Source organism: Hylaeus anthracinus, unplaced genomic scaffold (assembly GCF_026225885.1).
Source record: "Hylaeus anthracinus isolate JK02 unplaced genomic scaffold, UHH_iyHylAnth1.0_haploid 3, whole genome shotgun sequence".
Lineage (NCBI taxonomy): Eukaryota > Metazoa > Arthropoda > Insecta > Hymenoptera > Colletidae > Hylaeus > Hylaeus anthracinus.
The window spans coordinates 15,682,123-15,708,996 of NW_026535284.1; the positions used below are offsets into that span (position 1 = coordinate 15,682,123).

The window sequence follows — 26,874 nt, forward strand, 5'->3', positions numbered from 1 at the left end:
ACACGAAAAAAAAGGACGCGAGAGCGTAGAGATACTTATACATGAAAATGAGAAAAATATGTATTTTTTTATTTTTGTCTTCCATATATACAAAATATTCGATGTTCGATTGTATAGTTCATGCGTTACAAAAAATGAATGTAAATTTATTTCATGACGTATATATCTCATAATACAACTATTCTTATATCACGAAAACAGAATATGTAAATAATCGGTCTTTGCTCGAAGCTCTTAGTTAAAAAGTCGCATATATTATGACGTATAGTTTCTCTCACTATTGAATTCCTCTTTCCGCTTGTCGGTTCTAATTAGATTCTCTCAGCGGACATCCAGTTCTCTATTTCTTCCACGCTGTAATTGAATTAGACGTTCAAAGAAGAGTAATGGGAATTCAAAAATCGTATGTTTCGAGATAGCATTGTATGCTCTCAAAATTATATGAATTACAAGATATTATTATATATAAATATTAATCGGAAAACGTTTCTGATAGACAAAATAAGGGCAGAATTATGATCAGAATAGTATAAAAATAAAATCTGAAATATGTCAAAACTTACGTGCGCGGCACAACCGTCATGTTTTTTACTCCAGTGTCTGTTACAAGGACGTCATCTTCGATTCTAACTCCACCAAAGCCGCGGAATCTTTTCAGTTCTTCAGCAACGATGAATTTCGATTGATCTGGGTTACTCAGAGCTGCATCTAACAGCTATCATATACTAATTAAGGACCTTATCTTATTCCTTGGTAGATGTTTTACAATAAATAAAATAGCAGAAATATTTTACACAATCCATCGAATTTTACATATTTCAACTATTAACTTTGTTATTGCTAGTATCTCGATTGTACTTCGTATAATACTATGTTTTACACTTACACAATCGATGAAGTAGCATCCAGGCTCAATCGTTAAGACCATACCAGATTGCAACATACGACTGGTTCTTAGTTTTCTCAATCCAGGTGCCCCAGAACGTTCCGGATGTCCTTCGAGATACCCACCAACGTCATGGACATCTAATCCCATGAAGTGACCAAGCCCATGAGGCTGAAAGACTTCGTTCAATCCTGCCTTTATCATGTCGTCAACGTCGCCTTTCAAAAGACCGCCCTCCTTCAGTGAAGCTAACATAGTCTTATTCGCCAAGAGGTGCATGTCCACCCAAGCAACGCCAGGTTTCGCAGCCTTCATTACTGCATTACGAGCAGAAAGCACCGCGTTGTATACAATTTTCTGATCCGGTGTAAACTTTCCATTAGCTGGAAAGCTACATGTAATGTCTGCTGCGTATCCACAGTAGTTTCCACCCATGTCAAAGAGACTTGCAGAAAACAATAAAATTGATAGTTTATCAGAATAGAGACTTTGAACAAAATATCCTAAAGATGTATCGAAGCTCACCACATATCGCCATCCTTTATGACTCTATTGTTAGGAGCACCAGCATGTCCATAATGCAGTATGGATGCGTTATGACCAGACCCACAAATGCAAGTATAAGAAACGTGTCTACAACCTCCAATGGAATACACATAATGCATGAAAGCTGCCTCTGCTTGAAACTCTGCAAGTTCTGGTCTTACTACGTGCATAACTGATTTATGAGCATCCGAGCTTATCTTAATTACGTATTCCAACACCTCAATTTCCTCTGGAGATTTTATGACTCTGCTACAAATAAATTATAATGTATTCGACAAATTGTCGATAAACATATCTTAATGAATTTTTGTAATTTATTTTACAAAAAAGTATTCGGTTATCATTTATAAAACATTTTATTTCATACATCGCGCAACATATTTTAGTTAGTAGATTATTAGTATAATTTCTTCTGAAGCAAATAAGATTATATTTTGAAATTTCAATGTTTCGTTGTTATAAAGCATCCTCTGCTCTACCTAAACTTTCTAATAAATAAGACGACAATTTATCAGACTGACTCCAAAGTTCCTGCAATACAACATAGTCCAACGTCACAACTCGAAATCCCAATTTCCTGATATGTCTCTTCCTCATTATTTGAGGCCCTATCAAGTGACGCGTATTTCTACAATAATATTCTGGTAAATAAATTAAAACTGCAGTGTTTGTATCTTTCTTCGATTCGTTCAAATGAAAGATTGGAGTGGATACCATGAAGGGATGTATCAGTATATCGAGCATATAAAAACTTATAACTGGTAATCGATTCAAGATCACGTTTTTACTTAATTTGTGTTCTCCCCCTACTAAAGACGCTAACGGCTGATATATCATATTTACTGTTCTTCTGATTCGTGCATCCAAGAACAATGGTTTGTCTATCTTTCTCGAAGGGAGATGCAAGTCTTGATAATCCTTGCACTCTAAAGACATAGTGGCATCCAACAGCTTCAATTTGTTCTTTATATGATTGAAGAAAACAGAATGATTTCTTAAATGAAGCTTGTGAAGCAACTGCGAGACGAATATCTTATCTAAAAATTTCACAGGGTATTTTTCTAGATACGTGCAAGAAATAAGAATGTCCAAAGCATCGTCCAGCTTTAAATCATGAAATTTCAATGACAATACTTCATTGAAAGTTTCCCAAAATTTACTGGGACTTGGTGGCTGTACGTACAACAATCCAAATGGTGTGAGAATGGATGGCAGTAAGTGAGTTGGAATATTCGTACTCTGTTTTATGAAGTATTCCCCGCATTCTGCCAAAATCTGTTCGTTTCTGACCTGCAGAATTTTACAATAATTCATAATCGTGGCTATTAAATTCGAATCTTCGATTTGCAATGCTTTAGATTTCAAATATTCCTGCAAAGTGTTTTCTATTCTAAGATCGATGTAGTCTTTCGAAGTTAGACTACGTATGAAATTTATCAAGTCCTTTTCGCTGGATGTACTCATACTTATACTTGCCCATTTGCTGGCATTTATTAAACATCTCGTTGCAAAGACATCGTCATGAAAACAGTCCAATATTTCCGCAATTTGTGTGCCTGTTAATTTTAACCAATGATCAGAAAGTTTTCTTTCGAGAATAATCTTCACCATGTTTTTACTCTGATTAAAATATTTCAGAGTTTTAAACAATGCTACCAGTGAATGAGAATTAATCTCTTGTTCCCTGAGCAAAATACCAATCCACAAAGTATCGATAGCTTTATGATATTTAAGATCCTTGTAAGTCGACAAAATTTTGATAACATTTATCAGCTGGGCAGGTGTAAACTCTCCATCCGCAGCACGACTCAGAGCCTCGTCGCACATCCAATCTCTGTACACGTTTCTAGGCGGATTAACTTTATCTTTCTTCAATGCTATAAGTCCCTGTAGTATCATCTCGCTGTCGTGACTATTAATAATTAATTTAATCAACTGTTTCATAACAATATCTTTAGCACTGATGTCGATTTCCGATTGCCTATTTTTCTGCACTTTGCTATACTTTTGCTTGTTCCAACTATTCTCCAACTCAATAACTTTCTTCAGTCCTTCCAAAGCTACCCTGCAGTTAATCTCATGCGCGACCTTGTTCTCTAACAGTGAGTATACTCCGTCGACTGTGTCGAACGACTGCAATTCCTGTAGAACCTCTTCTATATCAGAATCTTTAAGGCATTCGAGATCAGAACAAAACAGTACTGCGGTTCCTTCGTCGGTTTCAATGTCTATTCTTCGATTCAGTGGTTTATTTTTCACTTTGGAGTTACTTGGAATATTTGTGATGTTTGATACATTATTTAGCGTAGACTGTTCGTCCTTCTTAGATGTATTGGACAGCTTGTAACCAGAATTCACAGAAGAGAGCTTCTTTTTATTTGTACCGTTACACATTGCCTCGATATCCTTGATTTTTCTGACAATTAACGGTACTTCCTGTATTTCGGGACCCTCCTGCACGAGAATACTAGTTTGCGTTAAAATTTTTTGCCCAGCAAAGTTCCCCGACATGGACTCATACCAGCGTTTTCTCAGCTTAGAGATGACTATGGACGGCTGCCTATGCATTACAAATTTTGCCCATACGCGGCCAGCTAGTATCATCTGCATAGATCATACAAGCGTCTAATGAGATTAGATCTAACGATAAATCCCTCATCTTTCGTTTATTTATTGTACCTTTTTTAATTTTAACACGCAAAAGAATAAAAACACAGCAGAATTTGTTTATTTGCATTAGAATACCTAACACACGTATTCTTCAAACTGCTTTTCAAAATACTTTCAATTTAATGATTCATTTCAGACGTTGTTAAATCATTGTTAAAAAAACTTTGTATAAAAAGCTTGTGTCAGATATAAAGGAAAATCAACTCAATGAAAAGTGAGTATAACGGCAATATCGATATAAAACAGTCGACTTATCGATAGCGACGCTATTTCTTAGGCTTTCTACATAGACTACAAAATCTTATCGATATCATATAACGAAATGAATTTTTAAAAGTGTATTCGTTCGATAAAAATTCCTCGTTACTTTGTCCTTTGATTAGTAATTGTAAAATTGATAGACATTACCGTATTTGGTCTCAATTAGAAACATTTTCAATAGAGATTAGAAAATACTTTCTTGTTATAAAGTATCAAAATTTAATGCATATAAATTTATTAATATATTACGTGGTATCTTAAACTTTCGAAGCAAGCGTTAAACATGCAAAAATAAATTTCCATTCTATGACTTACCATTCGCATATTTCTGGATACAAAACTTTGTTGTCCACTTTGAACCTGAAAAAAAATAAAAGATAAGAAAAATTGTTCTGTAATCCAAGAATGCACGAAAGTAATTTACTACTTACTGGTTAATACCATCAAAATCTGCTTCGTGAGTTTGTAAACCGCTATCACTGTTTTTACCCATCTACAAACATTCGTGAAATTAAAAACATGATGAAGCACATCTAGACCAAAAAAATTGTTTGAAAATAGAACTTACCAAAGTGAGGAGAAGAGTGGCTTGCTTTCTTTTTAATACTTCAGCTATCTCATCGGTGTAGTAAGTCTCATGGACTGCATATCTCTTTTTAAAATCTTCCAAGGTGTGCAATTTCCCCATCCAAATGGCATATTCTCTCGGCAATCGTGGTAAGAACAAAATCGAAGTTTCTGTTGATAAATCAATAGCACCGTAACATCCTGGTTCTTCGACGCCAAAACACCATTGAAAGAATGATTCCTATCAAAATGATTACATTAAAAACATCTACTTTCTGTCAGGTATTTTAAGATTACTGCTTACTTACAAGAGTTACTTACTTGCCTGAATGGCCATGTTATATCTGTGTCATTAAATGGAACTTCAATTCCTCCTTGAAGAATTACAAAACTACCTTCTATTGGAGTCTTTGTGTTTGTTCTGAGACGTGTGATTAATCGTTTGCGATTATTTTGGAAAAGTGACATGGGTACCTTCAGGGTATGATCGCCCCTTTGAAAATAGGATTCCATAGTAGCTCTGAAATGAGTATTTATAATTTGAGTAAACATAAAAAGGTAAGAATAATAGGATCTGATATAACAAAAATTATGTTTTCAAAATGGATTCAAAATAGTTTAACAGTTAAAAACAGCTTATGTTCTTTATCTATACAAGTTTTGTTAAATTATCAAAGACTGATGAGACTGACTGATAAACAGATTAAGTCAACTAAGAATGGCAAAGATAAGATAGTATATTTAAAACATGTTTATCGATCTTCTTTGCTGCAATTTATAATTAATTACTTATCTTTTTCCAATCTGTTTTTGGTTGAAATAATGAAAAAATGCAACATCTTGTATTTTTACTTTGCAATGCAATGATATTATCAGAAGGATCAGAATAAAATCATTTGATATTATTTCAAAAATGAATTCGAAAACGACCTTGATAAGTTTACTAATGATCCTGGTATCAAAAGACACATCAAAGTGTCAACTTGCTACTCTTTTACAGATAGTTATTTGTTCAAGAAACTGTATTTTAATAGATAGAGACAATCGATATATTGAACATCGACGAAAAAGCTTGATAAGAAAAACAATGATTGTATTGTCTATACATACGAATCTGTTGCTTCTGCCATATCGTTATCTGTCACTCGTCGATTCACTTGTAATAGACTAGAATGTGCGTGATACACTGTTCTCGCTAACGCTCTTGGAATGTAATTGTAGGATGTAGGCGTAGATTGGAAGTAATACACCTGCGTAACAATCAACAATAAGAAATATTCTGAATTACACTTATTTGTTTGTGCTCTAATGAATTGCGCTACGCAATCGTGTAAATCTGTGCCGGCACAGATGGGCACTGATGGGCACCGAAACGAAACAAAGTGACACTCGAGCGCTTATGAAGTCCGGATTCGAATACGCATGCGTATTGATGTTTTTAAAAAGTTGCGGGACGACGTGATGAGTAGGTAAAGCGATGGAGGGAAGAAAAGATTAGGTCTGGTTAGGTTGTTTCGTCGTTGTCAGTTGTCAGCCATGTTAGTTCAGAGCGTGGCGAGCACATGTATTAATGGCGCCATAGGAAGCTGACGTGTTAGACAAAGAGATAGTATAGATAGAGTAGGAAAGACAGTAGAGGATTGAGCGCAATTGAGCGCACGTCTGTCCTCTAAGAACGCGTGCGCAAGTGTGACCAGCTGTGACGTGCTGTGACGCCATCAGCTAGTGTAACACTGGGACATGGCACTGGCAGTGTGCTTCCACTCCGCGCATGCGTCATGGACCTAAGAATACGTACGTACGCACTGATCTATACATCGGTGTATGTACGGCATATGTATAAGCTGAATTTAGACTACGTCCATATATTCTTAGATCCATGGTCGAGGATGATTATATACAAACGTTAGGCTAATGATGAGCAAAACCCTATACATACTATGAGTATGTACCTTTAATCTTCGCCATAAGGTCGAGAAACGATTACACCTTTGACTTATAGTCAAAGGATTAAACATTTTCCAAAGAACGAGACAAGCAGTACTGGCAAACTTCAGGTACTCATAGGCTGTGTTCGGTTTATCTCTTTTAGCGCTATAAACTATAAGCGTAAACGTGCCACGTCAGCAGTAGTGACGTCATGACTCGCTCACAAACGTACCGTCTTTTAGGTCAGGGGAGTATCAAATAAGGGCGCGACTGGCGCCCTTAGTCGCTCTAAAAAATAATAGAAGCATAAAAGAATATACTATTTTTGATAATTTCATAAATTTCATTACCTTGAAAGCACAAAAATAATTGTCTACGATATCGCGAACTAGGGAGGCATAAATAAGTGTTGGAATACAATTTTTAATTTCTTTATTCGTAATTAAGGTTCGTCGGATATAAAATCCGATCATCACAACGAGGTATAGCTTTCTTAATTTACACTATAACGGTAAATTTAAAGACAAATCTCTCACTCTTTCTATGCAATCACCCAGCATTGAAAAAAAAATGCGCTAACTCCTCATTCATACGCGTAATCACATGTTCACCGGAACGGACATTTAAACCAACGCGATTACAGGAGTTGCATGACGCGTTGATCGCTAGTTTATCTCGCTTGTGGATTTTGATAACGCGTGTATTTACAGTGCCGGACATAAGCGTTGATACAGAACGATTCTTGGAACAAAACTATCGATTTGATTTTGAGAATCAGTCTGTGCCAACCAACGCTGAATATTTGTATCTCTTTGAGATAAATAAAAAGTCAGCTTACTTTCGTTACTATTCAAAAGCATAGAGGACAAAACACTTTTATCCCCGAAAAATGGCGTAGTCCGTATGAACTTGCTAATTTTTTTGTTTTTAATTTTATCTTCCATGAATGAAATGAAATATATGCAAGGTTTCTCTAACTAGTAACGTTTCCGTAGCTCTCAACCTTCGTGTTCGAGTCTCTACATTTTTTAATACTTCGTAAAGAGAATAACGGAAGGATAAATATTATTCGTCATGTATAATACATGAGTTAAGCAACGTCTAGATCTGTCATTGGAAATATGTACAGTTGCATCCAAGAGGCCACCACTCACCGATTGTGAACCGCTCTGTGAGCGCTCACAGAGGCGGCTTAGTGAGCCTAAAAATTTCTCGCTCTCAAGCATGGTGACCGCTCCCAGGTAGCAGCCAACAGCTGCACAGAGCGAAAAAATTGTTGAACTCAGCCGCTCACGGAACGGCTCAGTGAACGATCGCGTTTTCGAATGCAACCTATGTTCGACACTGTATACAACCGTTTCACACAACTTGCAGTGCCACTTGGAAATTGATTACAGCGTCGTGTCTTCAAGTTCCATATCGCGAATGAATCATACTATAGCGGTATAGTAATACCGCTAGACCAGCACGCATGTGCCATACAATGTACAACGAATAACTTTAATATTCAGACACCTTACAATTTTTACTTTGTTTAGGATGAAAAATAAATCGATTCAGATATGTATTGCATTACTACTAAACTATATGTATATTAAGTATAAATACATTCAATTCATAATTAAACTCGATCCTTTTCTTAGCTGGACTTAAAGTTTCAATACTATAAGTACCTTAATCATTTTACAGATGATTGCAGAGAAATTTCTATAAAACGACAAAGGAAAAACTGTAAAGTGTCCGATAATTAAAGTTACTCGCCTCGTACACAACAAATTTACACGCGCGTACAGCATTTGTTACGTCGCTAACAATCGATAGTGATAAATAACTATGTACTAAATATGCAGAGCGAATGTAAACCTACTCATCGTCGTGATAATACATTCGCGTTGCTCGCGTACTTTTGTCTCGACAACAAAACCGATGCGTTGTCTGTTCAACAAAGTTTGCTAAATACTTGAAAAGTTGTACGAAAGGCGATTCGCTAGACCATAATCGAATACAACTCAACCAACGAATATTGCTGTTTGCCACCGCCACCGAGTGACTCGGTCGTTGTGCGCAATGAAACAAGTAAACGAGATCACTACCCTTCGAGTCGCGATGCTTCTGCGCGTAAAGGCGTTCCGTTTCGTTGATTGATTCTCATTTCTCCCACGATTTGCTTATTATTTCTCTAGTAGTTAACTGGACAGTCTCGAGCGAAATTTTTAACGACACCCTATAGGATTTGTAACCCTTTGGACTCGATGGACGACTCGGAAGCGACATTCTTTGTTTATCTTGTTTATGACTCGAACTGGTACACTTTGTAGTACTCTCCGATCATGCTAAAAGGGTTTAGTTGTACGAATCGTTAAACCTCTTTGTAATGAAACCGTCGTCGAGTCCAAAGGGTTAATATTCGTACTCGACGTTATTACAGAACCTATAATCGTATAACAGAGGTAACAGATGAGTTCGCATTTAGATGTACGGTTAGATCACCGTCTTATCGTTTGTTATGCTACGACCCAACGGCTGATAACGTTTCGTTTATTCGAATAGCTACTGGCATGCGTATCACTTGCGTAACTTTGAAAATATGACATAAATAGAAAGCTGTAAAGAAAACCGATGAGCGAACACTGTTACGGATGATTCTTTTGTTGAAATGTCGTGAGTCGATCGTTGGAAACTCGTCTGTTACCGTAGACGCGAGCAGCACTCAGGAACTATTTCTATTTAAAGGGAGGGATAAGTTTGAACGGAGGAAACGAGGAACGTTGTCGCGTAGATCGAGTCCAATATCTCGAATCGAGGCAACCACGGGCAGCCATAATTCGCAGGCTTCCACGTAGGCTTCGCGGATCGTCGATAGGTCGGCGATCGCGGCCGAAGTCGGCCGAAGCCGGTCGCTAGATGCCTCGAATAACAACGTATCATCGTATTTACAAACACGGCCATGTAAGGTGAGTTGTCGGCTAATTACGTTTACCCCACGGCACTTTGTTTCGATGCAGCCCACGACACTTGGACACGCTTACATCGAGCAAGATCTAACAGAGAGTCTCGAGCCTGATCCGTACCGAGAATTAATCCGTTACAGTTGGACTCATTTTCACAGCTCGTACACTGGCTGCAACTGTTCATCCTCGGAGTCGTACAAGTACGGTTTCCTTCGATACACGGGTTCGTCCTCCTCTTCGGAATTCTCGAGCTCGTCCAGGTTCGCCCGGAGTCTCTTCACAGCCTCCTTGATCAGTCCGCCTTCCCTGAGCAACTCCTGCAGGAGCGCGTAAGGATCGTCCTCCCTGGCGTTGGGTCTTTTGTGGTGATGACTTAGATGATGACGATGGTCGTGGACACCGGTGTTTCTCGCGTAAACCTCGCAACTGTTCGGGTCTGCCCACGACCTCGACGGTATTTGATAGGGCGAAGGTCGATTTTTGTTGTTGATGCTCGACTTGGCCTTCAGGCTGGACAACCGCAGGTTCTCTTTGATCTGCGAGACGAGGAGGTCCACGTCGCGCGAGAGGAAGTCCTGCGTGGTGTCTGGCATCACTTCTATTAAATACGTGGTCTCCTCGGCGCTTGGCATGTTACTTTCCCCCGTTTTTCAGGTACCAAAGGATGGAAGGACAGTGCCAGGAACGTGTTTACACCTCCACGTCTGCGACAGGCGAGAAAGCTCGAATAAGGTTCACAATAAAGCTCTGCTCTACGGGACAACGTGTTATCGCCCTCTCTCTTTCTTTCGGCTCCTCGCTCTTTCTTTTTTCCAGTTACACACGTAACTCTCACGGCTGGCACACGCAACTTCACTCTCCTCGTTCTCGTATCGCACAGCTTAACGTTCGTATCGTCGTATCTCGCGCAGATCGACAGGTAAACCGATCAACCGGCGTGCTGGGGTTTCTCTGACTCTCTCCGTTCGGTGAATGTTTACAAACGTATTCCGAAACGTTGGTATAAACATAGATGGCCTGTAGCAGCCCGTCGTGTCTCGTAATCGCATAGAACGCGTGATTCACTGGGTAAATACGCACGATGTATCCTTCCCCCTCTCGCGGACCTCTCCTTTTCTCGAATGTCGAACGATCAACTTTTCCTATGTACAACACTCGTCGATTCTTCTTCGTTGAATCGAATCAACAACACACGCGAGACAGTTCGGAGCGGCGACGTCCGCACTTTTCCACTTTGTTTTCCTCGAGTCTTCGATGTTCGATCCAGCGTTCCTCTAACAACGTCGTTTCTTAATCATATTGTTATTCAAGCCGAAAGACACGTTGCACAACGAGAAACGTTTTGACGCAAGCCTGGCTCCACGTATCGCGTGGAGAATCGAGGAACGCTGTTACGAGTTTTCACTGATCGTTTCGAAAAGGTACGAGTTTAACGTTCCTTCCTCTGGTTTGCTTATACACAACATACGCACACACACGCGCGCACGCACACACATATACACACATGAATTAAGATACGAGAGAGTTCGTACGCCCAAAGCTGAGCGACCGCTCGTCCGCCAGCCACGAACCTTCTACTCTCTTATTATTGTTTTGGTTCTGCCGCGCATGCGCACTTTCCCCCACGCTCGTGTAAACAAACCGTTAACTCGTGAGTCGTGAGCTCTAGCGAATCGATAATACCTATGTCATTTCCTTGTTCTACGTTGCCCTGCCCCCCTCGTCGCGAAACCCATAGCAGCCCATAGCCCTTTACGGGAGATAAAACGATCTCGCTAGTCTTTTCTACGTTTACAAAGCGTTGCTTTGCATCCTTAATCCTTTAGGGAATTAATTATCGCGCCACACGAGTTTCTACACAGGAGTGTTCGTTCCTGCTCCCGAAATGCTTACGTTCGGAGAAAACCGTACCAGGGACGATCGGGGGATACAGGGCGAAGGGGGACAGAGTTTGCAGTGTACGGATCAAGGTTACACTCGAGCTCGTGTTAACTACGTCATCCTCTGCCAAGTTTATCATGCGTGCGCACACGCGCCTGCTCGATTCCCAACTTGCGACTGTGTATGTTTACGTGCACAATTAAGTAACCGCACTAACGAATCATTCATTACCCTAATCCTTTCGCGCACGCATCCAACCTCTTTCCTTAACTCGATTCCATCCTTCCATTCCAAATCAACTTAAACGTACTTACACACTCCCCACCCTTCAGCTTACATTCATTCGGAATTTTCATTGTTAAATGGAAAATTGTCGAAATATTTCCTGAAAAGTCGATTATCATTTTTAATGTTCTCATGTATATCGTGTTACCATTTTTTAGTAACCGAAGAAAAACTTCTCCAGCAAATACATTTAAAAGAACAGTTTGGTTCGCCTACGAAATTAGATTCTGCGACGGATAGTAAGAACTCGTGTAATGATGTAGCGATTGGAAAAATTTCTTGGAAAGTCAACGATGACACGATTTTAAAAATATCTAAAGCACATTTATCGCGTCGATTTTCTCTTTTTTACAAACTCTTTTTAGACTTGTATTGTTGTGGCAACAATTATCGCTTAAACCTTTTAACTTGAACCTTATCTGTTTATATTCTTATATTAATATTAATTGAAATGAAATGGTGTCTTTAATTGTTATTATAACATGATTAAAAAATATTATGTAGGAGCAAAATAAATTATAAAATTAATTAATCCATTTAAGTGGTTCTAATTTCCTGCCCTTTTAATATATAAAATGGCGTTTTCCATTATCACGTTCGCCAACTGCACAATACAAAATTTGTGCACCTCTGATTGACTTGCGGCCCCCTAGGTAGCGCTTATGCGGCTTTTGTTAAAATGGTTAAAATGCAGTATGGCTACCTCACGGAGGATAAGTTCATTAATTAACAATTTTTTGGTTTTTTATGTAGTACTTTTTAACTACATGAAAGTTCCTTGTTGAGTTAGCGATCCGCGAATCATTTGACATGTAAAATGAGCTTTTCCGTGAAAAAGACAGGTGGTAGAATGTGGCATGAAGCTCGAAAACAAGAAAAAAAAATTCGTGGAATGCTAGTAGATTATCGTCGTCGAGCCGAACGTCGACGAGATTATTATGAAAAAATTGTAAGTAATCAACAAAATAATCATACATCGCTTACGTTACAATTATAACAATTTATAGCAATTATAACAATCCTTTTGTTTTCTAACCTCAAAGAGTCGATCTTTCAATGTAATTATAAATTGCACACTTATTTTTTATTTATTTATTGATTATTTGAAAGCAATAAAATTTAGAAGCATAAGTACAGTCAAGTGTAATGCATAAATACGCGTTTTTTACACATATACATATATTTTTTTTAGAAATCAGATCCTACACAATTTCTGCAACTTCATGGCAGACCGTGCAAAATACATTTGGATCCAGCGATAGCTACAGCTGGCGATAGTCCTGCTAATATGTAAGTTAAAATCTACCTAATATGATATATCAATATTAATAGCACTATATGTATATTTAAATTTCTATTTTTAAATTAATTTATTTTACCCCAAAGTAAAATAATGTTTTTTGTACAAAGAAAAATAATTCATGTGTTATATAAATAGGATGCCATGGCAAGGAAACGAAGACAATCTCATTGACCGTTTCGATGTACGTGCTCATCTTGATTGGATACCAGAAGGACCACATTCTATCGATGTAGATATAGCTCTCACTAGTGAAGATAGACATATCAATTACGAACGTTATCGTATAATAGTTCAAAATGAATTTTTAGGGGGTGAGAAATTGTTCTTATTTAAATATTTATGTCTCAGCTTCAAAAGTGTTTGATCAATTATCATTTTTAATATTTTTATATATACTATATTATCATTTTTAAGTTACTGAAGAAAAATTTCTGCACCAAATACATTTGGAAGAACAGTTTGGTTCATCTACAAAATTAGATTCCACAAGAGATAAGAAGAAATCATGTAATAATGTAGCAATTGGATACAATTATGAAACAGAAGAACCGATACCTGAAACAGTAAAGTCATTGGACAATGTTGTATCGGATGAAAAAGCAGACGATGAAGATAGTGATATAGATTTAGGTATATATTCTCCAAATACATGATACAACTTTGGACATAACATATTACAGTTATTATAATATGAATTTGAATTTTTTAGATATTTGCGTAGATGTATCTCAAATAGAGCCATCTCAAGCACATGAAATGAATTTAGTGGCTCAAAAATATGGACTTTTAGGAGCTGATTATTTTAGTTTCTTAACGCAAGATTTCGAGGAAGCCGAGACATTAAGACAAGCACGTAAACAGGAAGAAGAGAAAGCTATGTACTCGGTAAAGCATGTTTCATTCATTTTTCATATTTTCGTACTAACTGTTATACAATAAAAGTAAAAAAAAAAAAAATAGAAATAAGAGTTACATTTTCATCGTATTATGAATACAGGGAAGAAGATCACGAAGAGAAAGACGTGCATTTAGGGAGAAAAAGATGATTGGCAGAGTAATGAGTCCACCCAGGTAATTAATACATTAAAAAACCAAATTTGTCTTCAATGTATATTATTTAAATTAATTGAAAATTCAATGAATGTATTTGTAACATATTTATTTTATGCATCAAGTTACGCAGCAAGGGAGAGTCCCGAATACAACCCTTACAGAAAATCTTCGTCCAAATCTCGTTCAAGATCTGTATCACCTGTAAATACTGGACAAATTACTTACATTACAAGTTTTGGCGACGAAGAGGAAACCCATGGAAGTTCATCTCATGTTACTTCTTCTAGTTCAAAAAAAGTCAATTACTCCCATCTCAGGCGAAGGAGATCGGACAGTCCAACGCTCAGCGAGAGAACGATTAACAGAAAACTTTCGAAATCGAGGTCGAGAAGTTGCTCTCGTTCGGTTAATAAATCAAAGTCTTACAGAAACCGTGACAGGAAGCGTAGTACATCCAGAATGAGGTAATTTTATTTGGCCAGTGAAACTTCGATTTAGCAGACTAAAATTTTCTTGGTTAAATTGAGGTTTTGCTGTATTTAATACCTATACTTGATACATCAACTGATGAATGATTTTCAGATCTAGAAGAACACGATCAAGGCACAGAAAAGTTACAAGATCGCGAACACGAAGTCGTTCCAGAAGATCACGAACCAGAAGTAAATCTAGATCTCGTTGTCGAAGCTTTAGCAGATCTCATTCGCGTACTGTTTCGAGATCAAAGACGAGATCTAGATCTCGTTCCCGCCAAAAAAGGTCTAGAAGTTTGTCTTCGAGCAGTGTATCCAGATCGAAGTCGAAATCAAGATCTAGATCAAGAGTACGGTCGAAATCAAGATCCAAGTCGCACAATAGAAGCCATTCGAGAGATAGTTATCGTCGAAGACATTACTCTCCGTCGAAGTCGGTGTCTAAATCTCGCTCCAGAACTAAATCCCAATCTAGATCGAGATCGAGATCGAGGAGTCAATCCAGGTGCAAGCGATCGCGGAGCGTTGAGAATAAGGCGCCAGCACTGCCAAGGTACGACGCATGTTTCCAATGATATACAAAGTGAACCGTTTAAACGGGAACACTCGAATATTTTTGTTATTTATGGTTGTATTGTCATTTCTTAAAGAGATTTCAAGATCATTGTTGTGGTTTTAGATATTACGGCCGACGTGGAAAATCGTCAAGCCTAGAGTTAGAATTATCGGATAGCGAGGACAAAATTCCTATGGCAGCACCAAAACCAACAGTTAATAACACCACGAGCATGTAAGTTCTGTTATATCCTATTGTCTCCAAATTCATAGTCATCGCAGGAAAGTTTTTATTCGTCAGACAGTATAATTAAAATATATCACGCAATACTGACAAATATATTAAACATTTCAGGAACAAGCCAAAAGCAGGGTTAAGTACAAATTCTGGTGGCGGGCACAAAGTCAGTAAGAACCATAACGCTTACTTAGTCACTTAAAGCACAGAGAATAAAAGACAGTATATACTCTCTATATAAACTACCCTCTCGACGATGAACCTCAGCAAGTGCTACTTGTTTTCATTCTGTTGGGCAATATAAAATACCTACATAGTATTATTTACGTTTCATTTTAATTTCTTTTCGCTTGTTTAACGAAGCTACGAAGGAATTGAATTTTTTAATATAGTTATTCACGTTTTCTTATAAATTTGTATTGCAATTTTAATTTTCATTACAACAGTTTTAACAATATAAATAATTTTTATTCTTACGACTATGTAGACGAATTTCATAAGTATTTCTTTTTTTTTTTTTTTTTTTTTTTTTAATTTTAATTTTATTACTGACATTATCAGAATGAAAACATCGAATGTTTTGTGGTACGATTTATTTGTTTTGTAGAAATAGTAATATAATGAAAAGAGTGCTTCATTATAGGATATACTTTACAATGAAGTATTCTTCTAACAAATAATTTAAATGAATATTTTAACATATTATCAAGTACAGTGAAATTTGTATTTAAATCTTGGATAAATTTTATGTTCTTCTATATATATTACAAAAGAAATCGTAATAACTTATAACAGACTTTTAAGAGTTACATCTTTCAGTCATTGAAAATCACACCCCAGGAGCGGCTTAAGAAGAAAATGCAAGCTTTATTAAACAAGCAATGTAAGTTCAGTTTGTCTGGATCATTGATTATTAATATCTCCTTATAATACAATGATTACGTTCAACAGATAAAGCTGATAAAAAAGCAGAACAGCTTAGGATTGAAAAGATGGAGCAGCAAAGACAAGATAGGGAAGACGAAATTCGGGAAATGTCCTTGAAATTACGTAGAAAGTATGTTACATAATTCCATACATATGAATAGATTAACATAAACGTTAGGTAACTAAATAACGTGAATAACGTTTAGACAAAGAGAACGAAGACATCGTTACGAAGGTCATAGTTCTGATTCACATTCCTCTGTATCGCGCACACCGAGTCCTGGACGTAGTCCACGAATAGTGCGTCGAGAGAGGAAGGAGAGAGACACGAGAGATTTTGAAAACGATCGCGAACGGGAACGAGACAGAGAGAGAGATAGGCGTGACGATAGAGAAAAGTTTCGAACTGAATCTCGTCGAAGATACAGAGATTCGCCGCTTCGTTCTTTGAGTCCAAGAAGTAGTCGGTAAAAATGCAAATGATTCGTACGTTATACAGGGTGAAGCATTTAAATGGAATCTCTTTAAAAAATGACTTTAAAAGAAAACGATCCCACCATTACATGTACTCCTCCAGATTTTTTTTATACAACCATAAATAACAAAAATAGTCGGGTGTTCCCATTTTAACGTTCCATCCTGTACTATATTTAAATTTAAGTGACCCTATCGTTATATTCTTTCAAATGTTTTAATTCTTTTAGCGGCCTAGTCGATTATTGACAACAAGAGAATTCGTGGTTAATCTTCCTTTTGATGGATTTCAAATTTTATTAGACACTTCCTGTATTGCATTCCTTCCGTAAAACGCTACGAATGTTCTAAGAAAATGCTAAGAAGAAAAAAGTAATAAAACATGATATCATTTACAGTTACTCTTTACTATTAATTAATATTGTTTAGTCTTACGATATAAAATAAAAATACAGTTGTTTATTTATGTTTGTCGTTATTGTTAAATGTAAGCTGTGCTCAGTTTATTCCTTGTTTCCCCATTTCCTTTAACGTTATTGTTGTGGTTTTAACGTTACAATGGGATTCATGCCTAAAGGTTGTGAAACAAGTATAGATCAAGATTACTTACTACATAGCATATTCTTGTTTTTTACTAGACACTATAGCACAAAATGGTCAAATCTGTATTCTTTGGTAATTTAAAAGTAGCGTAATTAAACATACAAACATTGAAGGCGAATAGTCTTGAATTGTTTATGAATATAGAAAATTACTTACTAGCATGTTCTTGTTTTCTACTATACAATACTGACTATATCTCAAATTGCTCAAATCTACATCTGTAGTAACTAATATGGCGGAGTAGGTACATGTTGACTTTTCGAGTTCTCGGATTCGAATATTTCTACATAATAGAAATTTAAAGAGAATCAAGTTAGTCGTTATTCGTTTCTATTATCGCCAGTACGCATTGCAACTATTATCGATGGATATACGTTGCGTACTTAATTATACTAAGTATTATTAATAATAAGCGCGTACGTTACCCATTAGAGCAGTCTACTTGGCAAACAACTAATCTCGATTTTCAAAGAGAAAGTATAAACATCGTTCGCGAAATGAACAAAGACATGATTCTTTGAATTATTTCGATTCTAAATAAAGATTGCACGAATTACGTAATGAGAATGTTAATATCAATTTTGTGTATTCCATCGAAAGGTTAAGAGGTGCGTTTATTGTTTCTGATTAAGAAGAAATCATTATTTTTTTCGAGTATAAGCGTTTAAAAGAAAAAATTCAGTGTACTCGATACAATGTGATTTCCGTAAAAATTTCATTCTATTCATTGTATTACCATTGGACAGTGTTCGATGAAAACATATATTTTGTAAGCATATATATGAATTTCAAAATTCACTATTAACCTATACCAATATACCAATACTCTCTGATAACTATTCATTAAATTTAATCTAATTTTATGAATAAAGTAATCATTTTTTTAAGTAATTCCTTTATTGTTTTACTAAAGGCAGTTTTTTAAATTAATTCAGCAATTTAGTTAATCTTTCAGAAAAATGAGTGATACATCCAAGAAAATGAAAGATTCGAGTGTGAAAAATAATGTGCAAAACGAATCGACGGATCTGGTCCGTCAGAAACAAAGTGTCAATAAAAAGGAATCAGCTTTGAAAAGTACAAACGAAGATGTACAGCGTGCGATCGAAGGTTTGAAGGAGATACCAGATGAAGAGCTTCAAGAGTTTCTCGATGATGAAGATTTCATGGAAGGTTTGGATGTCGTCGATGCTTGGGAAGGCGACGAAGAGAAAAGCCGCGAGGTCGAATTGAAAACTTCTCGTTTCAAGGAACAAGAACAAAAGCGGCCTTCTAGGTAGCATCAACAATATAAAATAATTTTTACCACTAATTATTATGCCTTAGAACGAACTTGTTATATAATGTTATTATAGTAATGTCAGAATCTTATACATTGGAATCAGTTTATACTTTATTTGTATATTACAACTTATCGGTGTTATATTTCATTGAGTATATTTAAAAGTACAGTGGGACTTTTAAACTACTTATAGGGAGAGACACCGTCGCGAACGCAAAGGATCTTATAGCCGCGAAAGACCAAAGAAAGAAGAGAAGAAGCACGAGGAGATACGTCGCGATCCTTCCAAAAGCACAAAAGACATAGAAAGGGATAAAATACGAACAAAAAGAGATAACGAGAGTAAGCTTTTAGCGGAAAAAGAGAAAGCTATAAAGCATTTGTTGGACTCTGACAATGTCGTGCCTCCTGGTACAGAGACAGAGGCGATTCAAAGCATCGCAGAGAAACAGAGTTTGGAACAAGTGCAAATGCATATCCGTAGAAGTCGAGAGCGGCGTAAGAGTTTAGAACGCCAAGGTGGAAATTCGTTAAGGCGTAGGACTCCAGATAGAATTAGATTAAATTCTCTAAACTCTCGACGGAAATCCCCGTTAATTTTAAGCCCTGAGCGCTGCAGGAGTCCCTTCAAAATTAGCATGGAAAGGCATCGAAGTCCGTTGAGGTTTAGTCCAGAAAAAAGAAGAAGCCCAAGATTTAATTGTGTCCGTAGAAGTCCTTTTGCGTTTAGTCCAGAGAGAAGAAGGAGTCCTGTCAGACGACTCAGCTGGGAACGAAGAACAAGCGCGGATAGAAGATGGAGTGCTGAACGACACAGAAGACGTACGAATATACACGAACGGTGAGAGGACAATATTTTTAAGCATACGTTACACTTCTTTTTTTTATTTTATCATAGAGAAACAATGTACTGTTTGTCTTATTGTCAATCTTCCTTGTCAAATGCGGGGTGGAGCAGTTAGACCGTTACAGAGCGATTTTGCTCAAACTATCATTAATTCCAGAAAATCTTTCAGGGAAAAGTTAGAAGATTCGAGGAGGGCTACATCTCGGCATCTGGACCAAAGAAAAAGACAATAGTCATATAAGATAAGCCCCCTCGAATGTTTTAACTTTTTCCTGAAAGATTTTCTAGAATTAATGATAGTTTAGACAATATCGCTCGAACCGTCCAGCTGTTCCACCTTGTATGTTGAAACCTAAGTATAGCGTGCGCTTAATGTTTAGAATCGAATTATACCAATAAATGCAATAAACTTTGAATTTCATCTAGTGGTGTATTTCAACTTAGATTTTAAATTGTTAAGCCGAAGAAGTCGATCACGGGATCGGCAGCGAAGTCGAAGTATGGAACGCATTAGAAGAAAAGCCAGCCGTTCGCCGATTAACAGACGTTACAGTCCTCGACGCAGGAGCAGAACTCGAAGTAGGTCGATAGAACGTCGTACGAGAAAGCGATCACCTTTCATCAACGAATTGACGAGGCAGTTGAGGAACGAAGCTATAGTGACGTCGCATATAAACACTGGATATGCACCTCCTCCCCCAATGGATGGGATATCACCGTTGATGAACACCGTCGTGTATCAACCAGAAGCAGAGCCTAGACCACCGATGCCACCAATGCCACCTTACATACATCAACCTGGACTACCACCACCCATGTCGTCAGGTGTAACTCCTGGCAGCGGACCACCACCATTCATCAACTTTGAACACTCATCTCAAACCGTGAACTTCGACTCCGTACCGTTGCATCCGTTACCTCAAACCGAATACGTCTCTGGCCCAGTTATGTACAACCAACCGAACGCCAACTCGATCCAACCCGCCCATCGACCACCGCTTCTCCCCGCACCGATCACTTCACCGCAACCAGAACCTGCCACAGGATCCATGGAACACACTCCAACAGCGTACGGTCTACAGACACCTCCCCAGCAGTCGCAAATTCAAAACTTCGAATTTTCGAGTAAATCCAAGGATAAAGCATCAAAAAAATACAGGGAACGCTATAGAGACTCCTATAACGGCTATCAGGCTTCCCAAGAAGAACGACTAAAAACTCCTGAACCACCAGTTATCTCCGATACAAAAGTAATTGTATTATACATTGTACAAAAAGTCGTTTTTTTTTCTACCTATACGTACTTGCATATTTCACTGTTCGTTGTCGAAACAGAAACTAGTTTTTGCAAATAACGATTTTATGTGTTTTGTTCGCAAAGCCTGCGGATACGTGTTCTATTCTTCCATGTGAAAACATTAATGTTTACCCTTTGAATTGATCTTGCAGCAGTTTGAAAAGACGAGTTTATCCAGTCTGCTGGAAGCATCTGTTTCCGCAAAAGGTGCGAGAAAAACCTATTTTTACCTTGTTGTTCTTGACATTCGCGTTTACAGACTTTCTTTAAATTTTGTTATATGTTGTTTTTAGATTCAGCTAATCTGCCAGTCCTCTATCCAGGTAAGAACGTTACAATTGTTTAATATCTTAAAATTATTAAGGAAATAATGTTACAACCACATTCTAAATTCTACATTCTAACTTGACGTTAACGCTACGTGAATTTGTATCTTTTTCTCCCCGCCAGGATTTAAGCCTGAGATATTACGGCACTGTGAGCATGCTCTGCGGGAACTTCCTACGGAAGATCCACGGTTAAAAATGAAGGGACGATTTTTCTACGACCCAAAAAAGGAAAGTGTACAGAATGACCTGGATATGTATACATCGAACTCCATACTTTTGCAAAAGAACAAGAGCAAGATATATTGGGAAGAGGAGGAAGCAGGTGAGTGTCTTACACCGGTAAAGTCGAATGTACAAATGCACCAGAAGATCTGTCAGACCGACGAAGTGGAAACGAGTACGAAACTCGTCCAAGCGAGTGTCACAATGGTGGATTTCGAAGTACAAGTTTACCCTCAAGATCTCCAGCAAGTTACCAAGGAAGACAAGAAACCCATCATGGATCGGCTGGATTGGAACGTGCGCGAGACTTTCGATTATACGCCCAAGTTTCGAGAGGCTGACGATTTGAGATGGAGTTTGAGTAATTCTTCCCAAAAGAGAACTTGGAACAGGACTGTATCTCCCTCTAGACGAACAGACGATCGCGAGCACCGCGTAGATTCCGTTTCTTTAGGATCGCCGATTAGGAATAGGGATAGCTTTTCCAGTCACAAAGGATCGGTACGGGATCACTACGTTCGCGATAGATACTCACCCACCTACAGACACTCTCTCAACGAGCGTGATGACTTCCACGAAACCAGAAGTGATCACAGTCGCGGCGAAAGTCCTATGATATTGGAGGATTCCGGGGAAGAGATCGAATTGGAGCATACATTCCAAAGAGGAGCAGAGTGGCATGGAAGAGGGAAGATATTGAGAGGCAGGTCGAGTCCCGTAATTAAACAACACGTGTACAGAGGCAAATATTCGGGAGGAAGGTCCTATCGTAGCCGTGGAAGCTTTCGTGGAAAATTCTAAACTTACTTGTGTAAAGCACAATTTACAATGTTGTAGAATTATATAATCAAATATATCGATATATCAAAATAGTTACATCTATTCTTGCAACAGAACTGGGAAGCGAATGTAAATAAGTTGCTTTCTTTTATTCAGATTAAGTATCTGTGACATTTATAATAAAACGCATTTTAAATACGATTTGAATACGAACGTCGTATAATAGAGGGAAACATGTGGACAATATGTAAATGTCCACGGACACGGTATATATAGTTATATCACTAGAAATGCAAGATCATTTCTACGTAATGTTTGTTAAATAAACGCTTCAAATGATAGTGCAAGGAGAAATACTATTTATGGCGTTACGCCATACTATATGTGTTAATTGTACAAATTTCACATATGATTTTTAATCGTTCTCTATAATGAATCATTCTGTCATTTTCGTACAACTGACACGATTTCTGTGAACATGCGGTTAAAATTCCTTTGAAACGATATTGGAACATCGTTTTTCATTAGTACGTTGAAGGTGGACGAAAACGATATCTAGAAAATATTTTGGGGAACAAAAATGCAAATTATTTTCTGTTAACTAAAGTCGTCAGATTTAATTAGCATGTAAAAGGATACCATGTAGAGATGGAAAAGTAAATACAGAAATATTCTTCTGTATTTCAACTTTTTTCCTTATTTTAATACTTAACATTTAATATAGAGAATGTTGCTGAAAAGCTTATCTACGAAGCAAGTTATTCGAGATTGGCTTCAAAATCTGATTAAAAAAGGAACAAACAATGCCGTAAGGATCACCTTTTTTCCTTATAGGTGTAACTTTTTAGATTTAGAGGTCGTTGAAATTTCTATTTTTTTTTTACACAAATGGATTTTGAATAATAGTTTGAATAAAAGAGATGATTAGAATAAATATATAAGTTTATTTACACACAATAATGCAATATCAATTTAATTAAAATGAAAAGAAAAACTATTGTAACATCTGTATAAAGAAATTATACTACATCAGTGATAAAGATGTAATTCCTAATGATTTCCAATAGTTACACACCTTTGGTCCATAGTCGTGTATTTATATATCTGGACATATTATGCACTTATTTAGTACCATTTATCGAATTGTTGCATGTGTATCAATGTTCGTTCTACTATCTCAGGTAGCTTATTTTTAGCAAAACATGCGAATTCTTGAAAAACATTATCGTCGCAATCTTTAATATTTATAGTCAAAAAAACCTTTTGCAGATCTGTTTTCTTTTCGAATGTGCATATAAAATCTAACTTTATACCATTCGTCTCGCTTGTTTTACCACAGTTTTCTATAACTTTCTCCGATATAAGAGTTTCCTTTTCCAGAGAACTCAAGCTAGTATCGAAAACAACACTGATAATTTTTCTATTACGCCATACACAGTGAGAACCGATACAATGGAGTACAAGTTTCTCATATTTCCCTGTATGCACATCTGATAACATTTCAATTTTCTGTTGCTTCGCTTCAACATCAGCGGTGAGAACTTCCACTTGTAATTTAAAAACCTTCTCAAAAATATCTTTTACTATATTAAAGACAGTAAAATACCAATCCCTTTGAGTAAATTTCGAATTCTCAGCAGCATTTGTTTTGCTATCATTCGATTTATTGACCTGCTGAAAACGATTCGCAGAGATCGTAATTATAAATTTATTTTTAGGAGGTTTCTTTGGTAGCACCGTACCAAACAAGGTGTCCAGCAAATCTCTGTACCCATCTTTGCTAGTTGTTGCACAGATCTCAGAGCCAATAGCACAGTACCTCGTAAAAGTGCCCAACAGAAGGTATGGTGTGCACGCTGTGATATTATGACTAAGTTCTATAGGATCTTGGACGCATATAGGTCTATTGGTATTTAATTTAATATTGTCAGGGTGTCTGGCATATTCTTTATACCTATGCATATACTCTGGCAGACTTTCGAAATCCTCAAATTCCGATTCTGCACGTGTCATTCCATCCAATGTGCAAATCACTTGCGATTTGAACATAAAAGATGCATAGAAAAGAAAGAAACCATGAAGGAGTTGTGGAATGCTGTTCTTATTAGTAATCGGAGGCAAGGTTGCATTTTCATCAAAATTAGCTTGCCAACCATTTATAACTTGTGGATTACAAGTCTCTTGGAGTTTCATTAGAGGAGGAATAATGTTAACGGACGGCTGCTGCAGATAAAAGATAATTATCAAAACTAAAGCGAAATTTGATATTCTTCCTGTGCCAGATATTTTAAAATGTCTCGCCCAGTATTTGATAAGCATCATTAACGGCTTCAGTCTGCTATCCAGAGAAATGCAATGCTTTATCAAGTAAGTTTTATATATACCTAACATGTTTTTAAATGAAATATCACAAGAAACGTCTGTTTTAACATAACAAAATTTTATGATAGGTGTTTTGGCTCTTGGAATTAATACTATATTAGAGAAAACGTAATTCTTTCGGTACAACATTTTCTTCACTACCCTAAAGATTTTCGACATAGTCCATACATCTCGCAATTCATGTTCAGCTTCGTATATTGGCTCACCTTGAATACAACATATTAATATAACGTAAAACAATTAATATTCCATACAAAATTTAATAATAAATTATAAATCTTACCAATATCTACGTATATATCTAAATCACAGTTTTTGAAACTTAGTCCTGTCTGAGTCGAACCAAATTTGTATGTAGTACATCTTGGAAATACTACCTTAAACATCATGTTCAGTTTCGTACAAATGGGATCGTATCTTTCTTCGATTTCTTCATCGGTAAGTTGTATCGTATTCAGAAATACTGCTAACTGATTATCGAACGTGGTCTTACTTTTGAATATTTGTTTTATGTTATTGTAACTTATTTGGCCTTCGGTTTCTATGGGGCTATTTTGCTTTGTTGACTTTGGCTCCCTTTGATCTTGAAATAAAATATTTATAATTTGAAAGTATTCCATATGTATTCAATTAAATAAGAAAAGAAGTAACTTTAGTTTTAATAAGGAAACTACATGTAACAGTTCTAATATTTGCTGCTTTGAACAAAACATTTTCCACTTGAACTTGAGCAATATAGAACTAAACATATAGTACCTTTAACGATACTTACCATCTTGCAGTGTTCTTCTTTTTATATTCAATTTTTTGTTGTGTAGCCAAACAGGTGTTTTTAATAGAGCTTCAGCAGATTTACTACAATACGAAAAAATTATTATTGTAAATAAACCAAGAAGCAAATTAGGTAACTGTAAATTAGAAATTACAATTACAGACATATTTATCATTGTTAATATAGTAAAAGTATTAGAAATAAAAATATCACTTTTACTTAAAACATTTAAATTAATGCCAAGAAATGTATTAAACGCATTTTAATACCTGTCACAAAATTCTATGATAAGGTAATCTGGACCGATTTTATGCTGTTTGATTTTGCCATGTCTTTGGAAAAAATTAATAAACTGACGGCCTTGGATCCATTTTGGTAACGGTGATACTACTATTGACCTTTCAACGATTTCGGCCTGTTGAACTTTCTTAAAATGTTTCTTACCTCCAAGGTGGCCTTGAAAGGCATTATTATCTTGAAAGTTCAACAAACATATGTTGCAATGTAGAGACATTGTCAACTAAGTATCAAAACTTTTGCGATACTCTCAAATCTTAGTTAAAAAGATTCTATTTGTTTTTTCTTTCTGTCAATATTGTTAACCAATCATATTTTATAAAACAATGCATAAATGATTTACTTAGAAAAATAAATAATTCACTTCTCACACAAAATAAGTAAACATCTGGGTTCCCTTTTATTTTTATTTTGACATGCTTGAAGATGTTAACTCAATATTGTTGACAACTTCATTTTAATTTATCGATTATACTTAGCACTTCTGTACATTCTTACATCTGTAATTATCGTTTTTATTAAGAACTTCTTATTGTTTACTATTTTTCTTAACTACTCTTTAGACAGGAAAAACCAGTATTCTCAAAGAAGCATATTTAACATCACATATTATTTGCTCTATTATTCCAAATCCTCAGAATAGGATAATGCAACAAACAAACATATATTCTGTAATGTACCATCATATTTTGAAACCTGTAAATAATATAATAAATAAAATAAATCAATTCTTACAGATTGTCAAATGTAAAGTTTGAGTAATTTACCATAAAAAAAGTAATTATACATATGAGAAATACCAAAATCAGACATCAGAATTAATTGAAATTAATATAAAAAGGTAGCAAATAATAGTGATCAAGTTTTTGCAGGTTAAGATTCAACATTTATATTTAACCCACTCTAATCCAAGGTATGTTTTCACTGTTCACACGTCTATTTGTCTGCGTTTGTCAGATATTAGTAAAATACGTAATATACCATACATAATATACGCTCATCTACTGATGTATGGACGCATAGAAGCACAAACGCCAGTTAATGGACACACAAATGGTATCGCC

At 36.4% G+C, this 26,874-nt stretch overlaps 6 protein-coding genes and 1 long non-coding RNA gene across 13 annotated transcripts; 2 read left to right on the forward strand and 5 right to left on the reverse strand.

Annotated features, from left to right (window-relative positions):
- Nucleotides 1–48: 48 nt before the first annotated feature.
- Nucleotides 49–6,963, reverse strand: LOC128893644 (xaa-Pro dipeptidase). The gene is made up of 10 exons (XM_054154764.1): nt 6,883–6,963; nt 6,041–6,180; nt 5,252–5,450; nt 4,932–5,171; nt 4,795–4,856; nt 4,679–4,723; nt 1,412–1,681; nt 887–1,331; nt 564–715; nt 49–354 (listed from the first exon to the last, which is right to left on the reverse strand). Exons 1-10 carry the CDS (start codon nt 6,946–6,948, stop codon nt 312–314), a joined length of 1,662 nt encoding a protein of 553 aa, XP_054010739.1. The 5' UTR covers nt 6,949–6,963; the 3' UTR covers nt 49–311.
- LOC128893641 (FAST kinase domain-containing protein 3, mitochondrial-like) lies at nt 1,688–4,489 on the reverse strand. Its single transcript, XM_054154758.1, has one exon. The coding sequence runs from the start codon at nt 4,040–4,042 to the stop codon at nt 1,889–1,891; it is 2,154 nt and encodes a 717-aa protein (XP_054010733.1). The 5' UTR covers nt 4,043–4,489; the 3' UTR covers nt 1,688–1,888.
- A 311-nt stretch (nt 6,964–7,274) lies between the features above and the next one.
- Nucleotides 7,275–11,590, reverse strand: LOC128893650 (GSK-3-binding protein-like). Its single transcript, XM_054154773.1, has one exon. It carries the CDS (start codon nt 10,440–10,442, stop codon nt 9,963–9,965), a length of 480 nt encoding a protein of 159 aa, XP_054010748.1. The 5' UTR covers nt 10,443–11,590; the 3' UTR covers nt 7,275–9,962.
- A 1,049-nt stretch (nt 11,591–12,639) lies between these two features.
- On the forward strand, nt 12,640–17,465 carry LOC128893653 (CLK4-associating serine/arginine rich protein-like). Of its 2 annotated transcripts, XM_054154781.1 has the most exons (14): nt 12,642–12,925; nt 13,169–13,266; nt 13,415–13,590; nt 13,694–13,909; nt 13,989–14,164; nt 14,277–14,350; nt 14,455–14,796; nt 14,915–15,358; nt 15,485–15,595; nt 15,716–15,764; nt 16,418–16,481; nt 16,550–16,655; nt 16,732–16,992; nt 17,230–17,465. In XM_054154781.1, the coding sequence occupies exons 1-14, from the start codon at nt 12,794–12,796 to the stop codon at nt 17,246–17,248; spliced, it is 2,268 nt and encodes a 755-aa protein (XP_054010756.1). In that variant the 5' UTR covers nt 12,642–12,793; the 3' UTR covers nt 17,249–17,465. The 2 variants fall into 2 exon arrangements, with proteins under 2 accessions (XP_054010757.1, XP_054010756.1); XM_054154782.1 differs by lacking the exons at nt 16,732–16,992; nt 17,230–17,465 and having other exon boundaries at nt 12,640–12,925; nt 15,716–15,768.
- A 152-nt stretch (nt 17,466–17,617) lies between these two features.
- LOC128893652 (protein SON-like) lies at nt 17,618–23,401 on the forward strand. 6 transcript variants are annotated; one of them, XM_054154779.1, is made up of 7 exons: nt 17,618–17,914; nt 18,546–18,878; nt 19,078–19,725; nt 20,192–20,981; nt 21,181–21,235; nt 21,322–21,351; nt 21,479–23,401. In XM_054154779.1, exons 2-7 carry the CDS (start codon nt 18,562–18,564, stop codon nt 22,378–22,380), a joined length of 2,742 nt encoding a protein of 913 aa, XP_054010754.1. In that variant the 5' UTR covers nt 17,618–17,914; nt 18,546–18,561; the 3' UTR covers nt 22,381–23,401. The 6 variants fall into 6 exon arrangements, with proteins under 6 accessions (XP_054010754.1, XP_054010755.1, XP_054010751.1 ...); XM_054154780.1 differs by having other exon boundaries at nt 18,558–18,878; XM_054154776.1 differs by having other exon boundaries at nt 17,836–18,371.
- Nucleotides 23,284–26,156, reverse strand: LOC128893654 (speckle targeted PIP5K1A-regulated poly(A) polymerase-like). The gene is made up of 4 exons (XM_054154783.1): nt 25,783–26,156; nt 25,514–25,596; nt 25,025–25,324; nt 23,284–24,947 (listed from the first exon to the last, which is right to left on the reverse strand). Exons 1-4 carry the CDS (start codon nt 26,025–26,027, stop codon nt 23,485–23,487), a joined length of 2,091 nt encoding a protein of 696 aa, XP_054010758.1. The 5' UTR covers nt 26,028–26,156; the 3' UTR covers nt 23,284–23,484.
- Nucleotides 26,157–26,187: 31 nt separating this feature from the next.
- LOC128893655 (uncharacterized) lies at nt 26,188–26,848 on the reverse strand. The gene is made up of 2 exons (XR_008461391.1): nt 26,578–26,848; nt 26,188–26,506 (listed from the first exon to the last, which is right to left on the reverse strand). It is a non-coding gene; the product is annotated as an uncharacterized LOC128893655 (long non-coding RNA).
- Nucleotides 26,849–26,874: the final 26 nt, after the last annotated feature.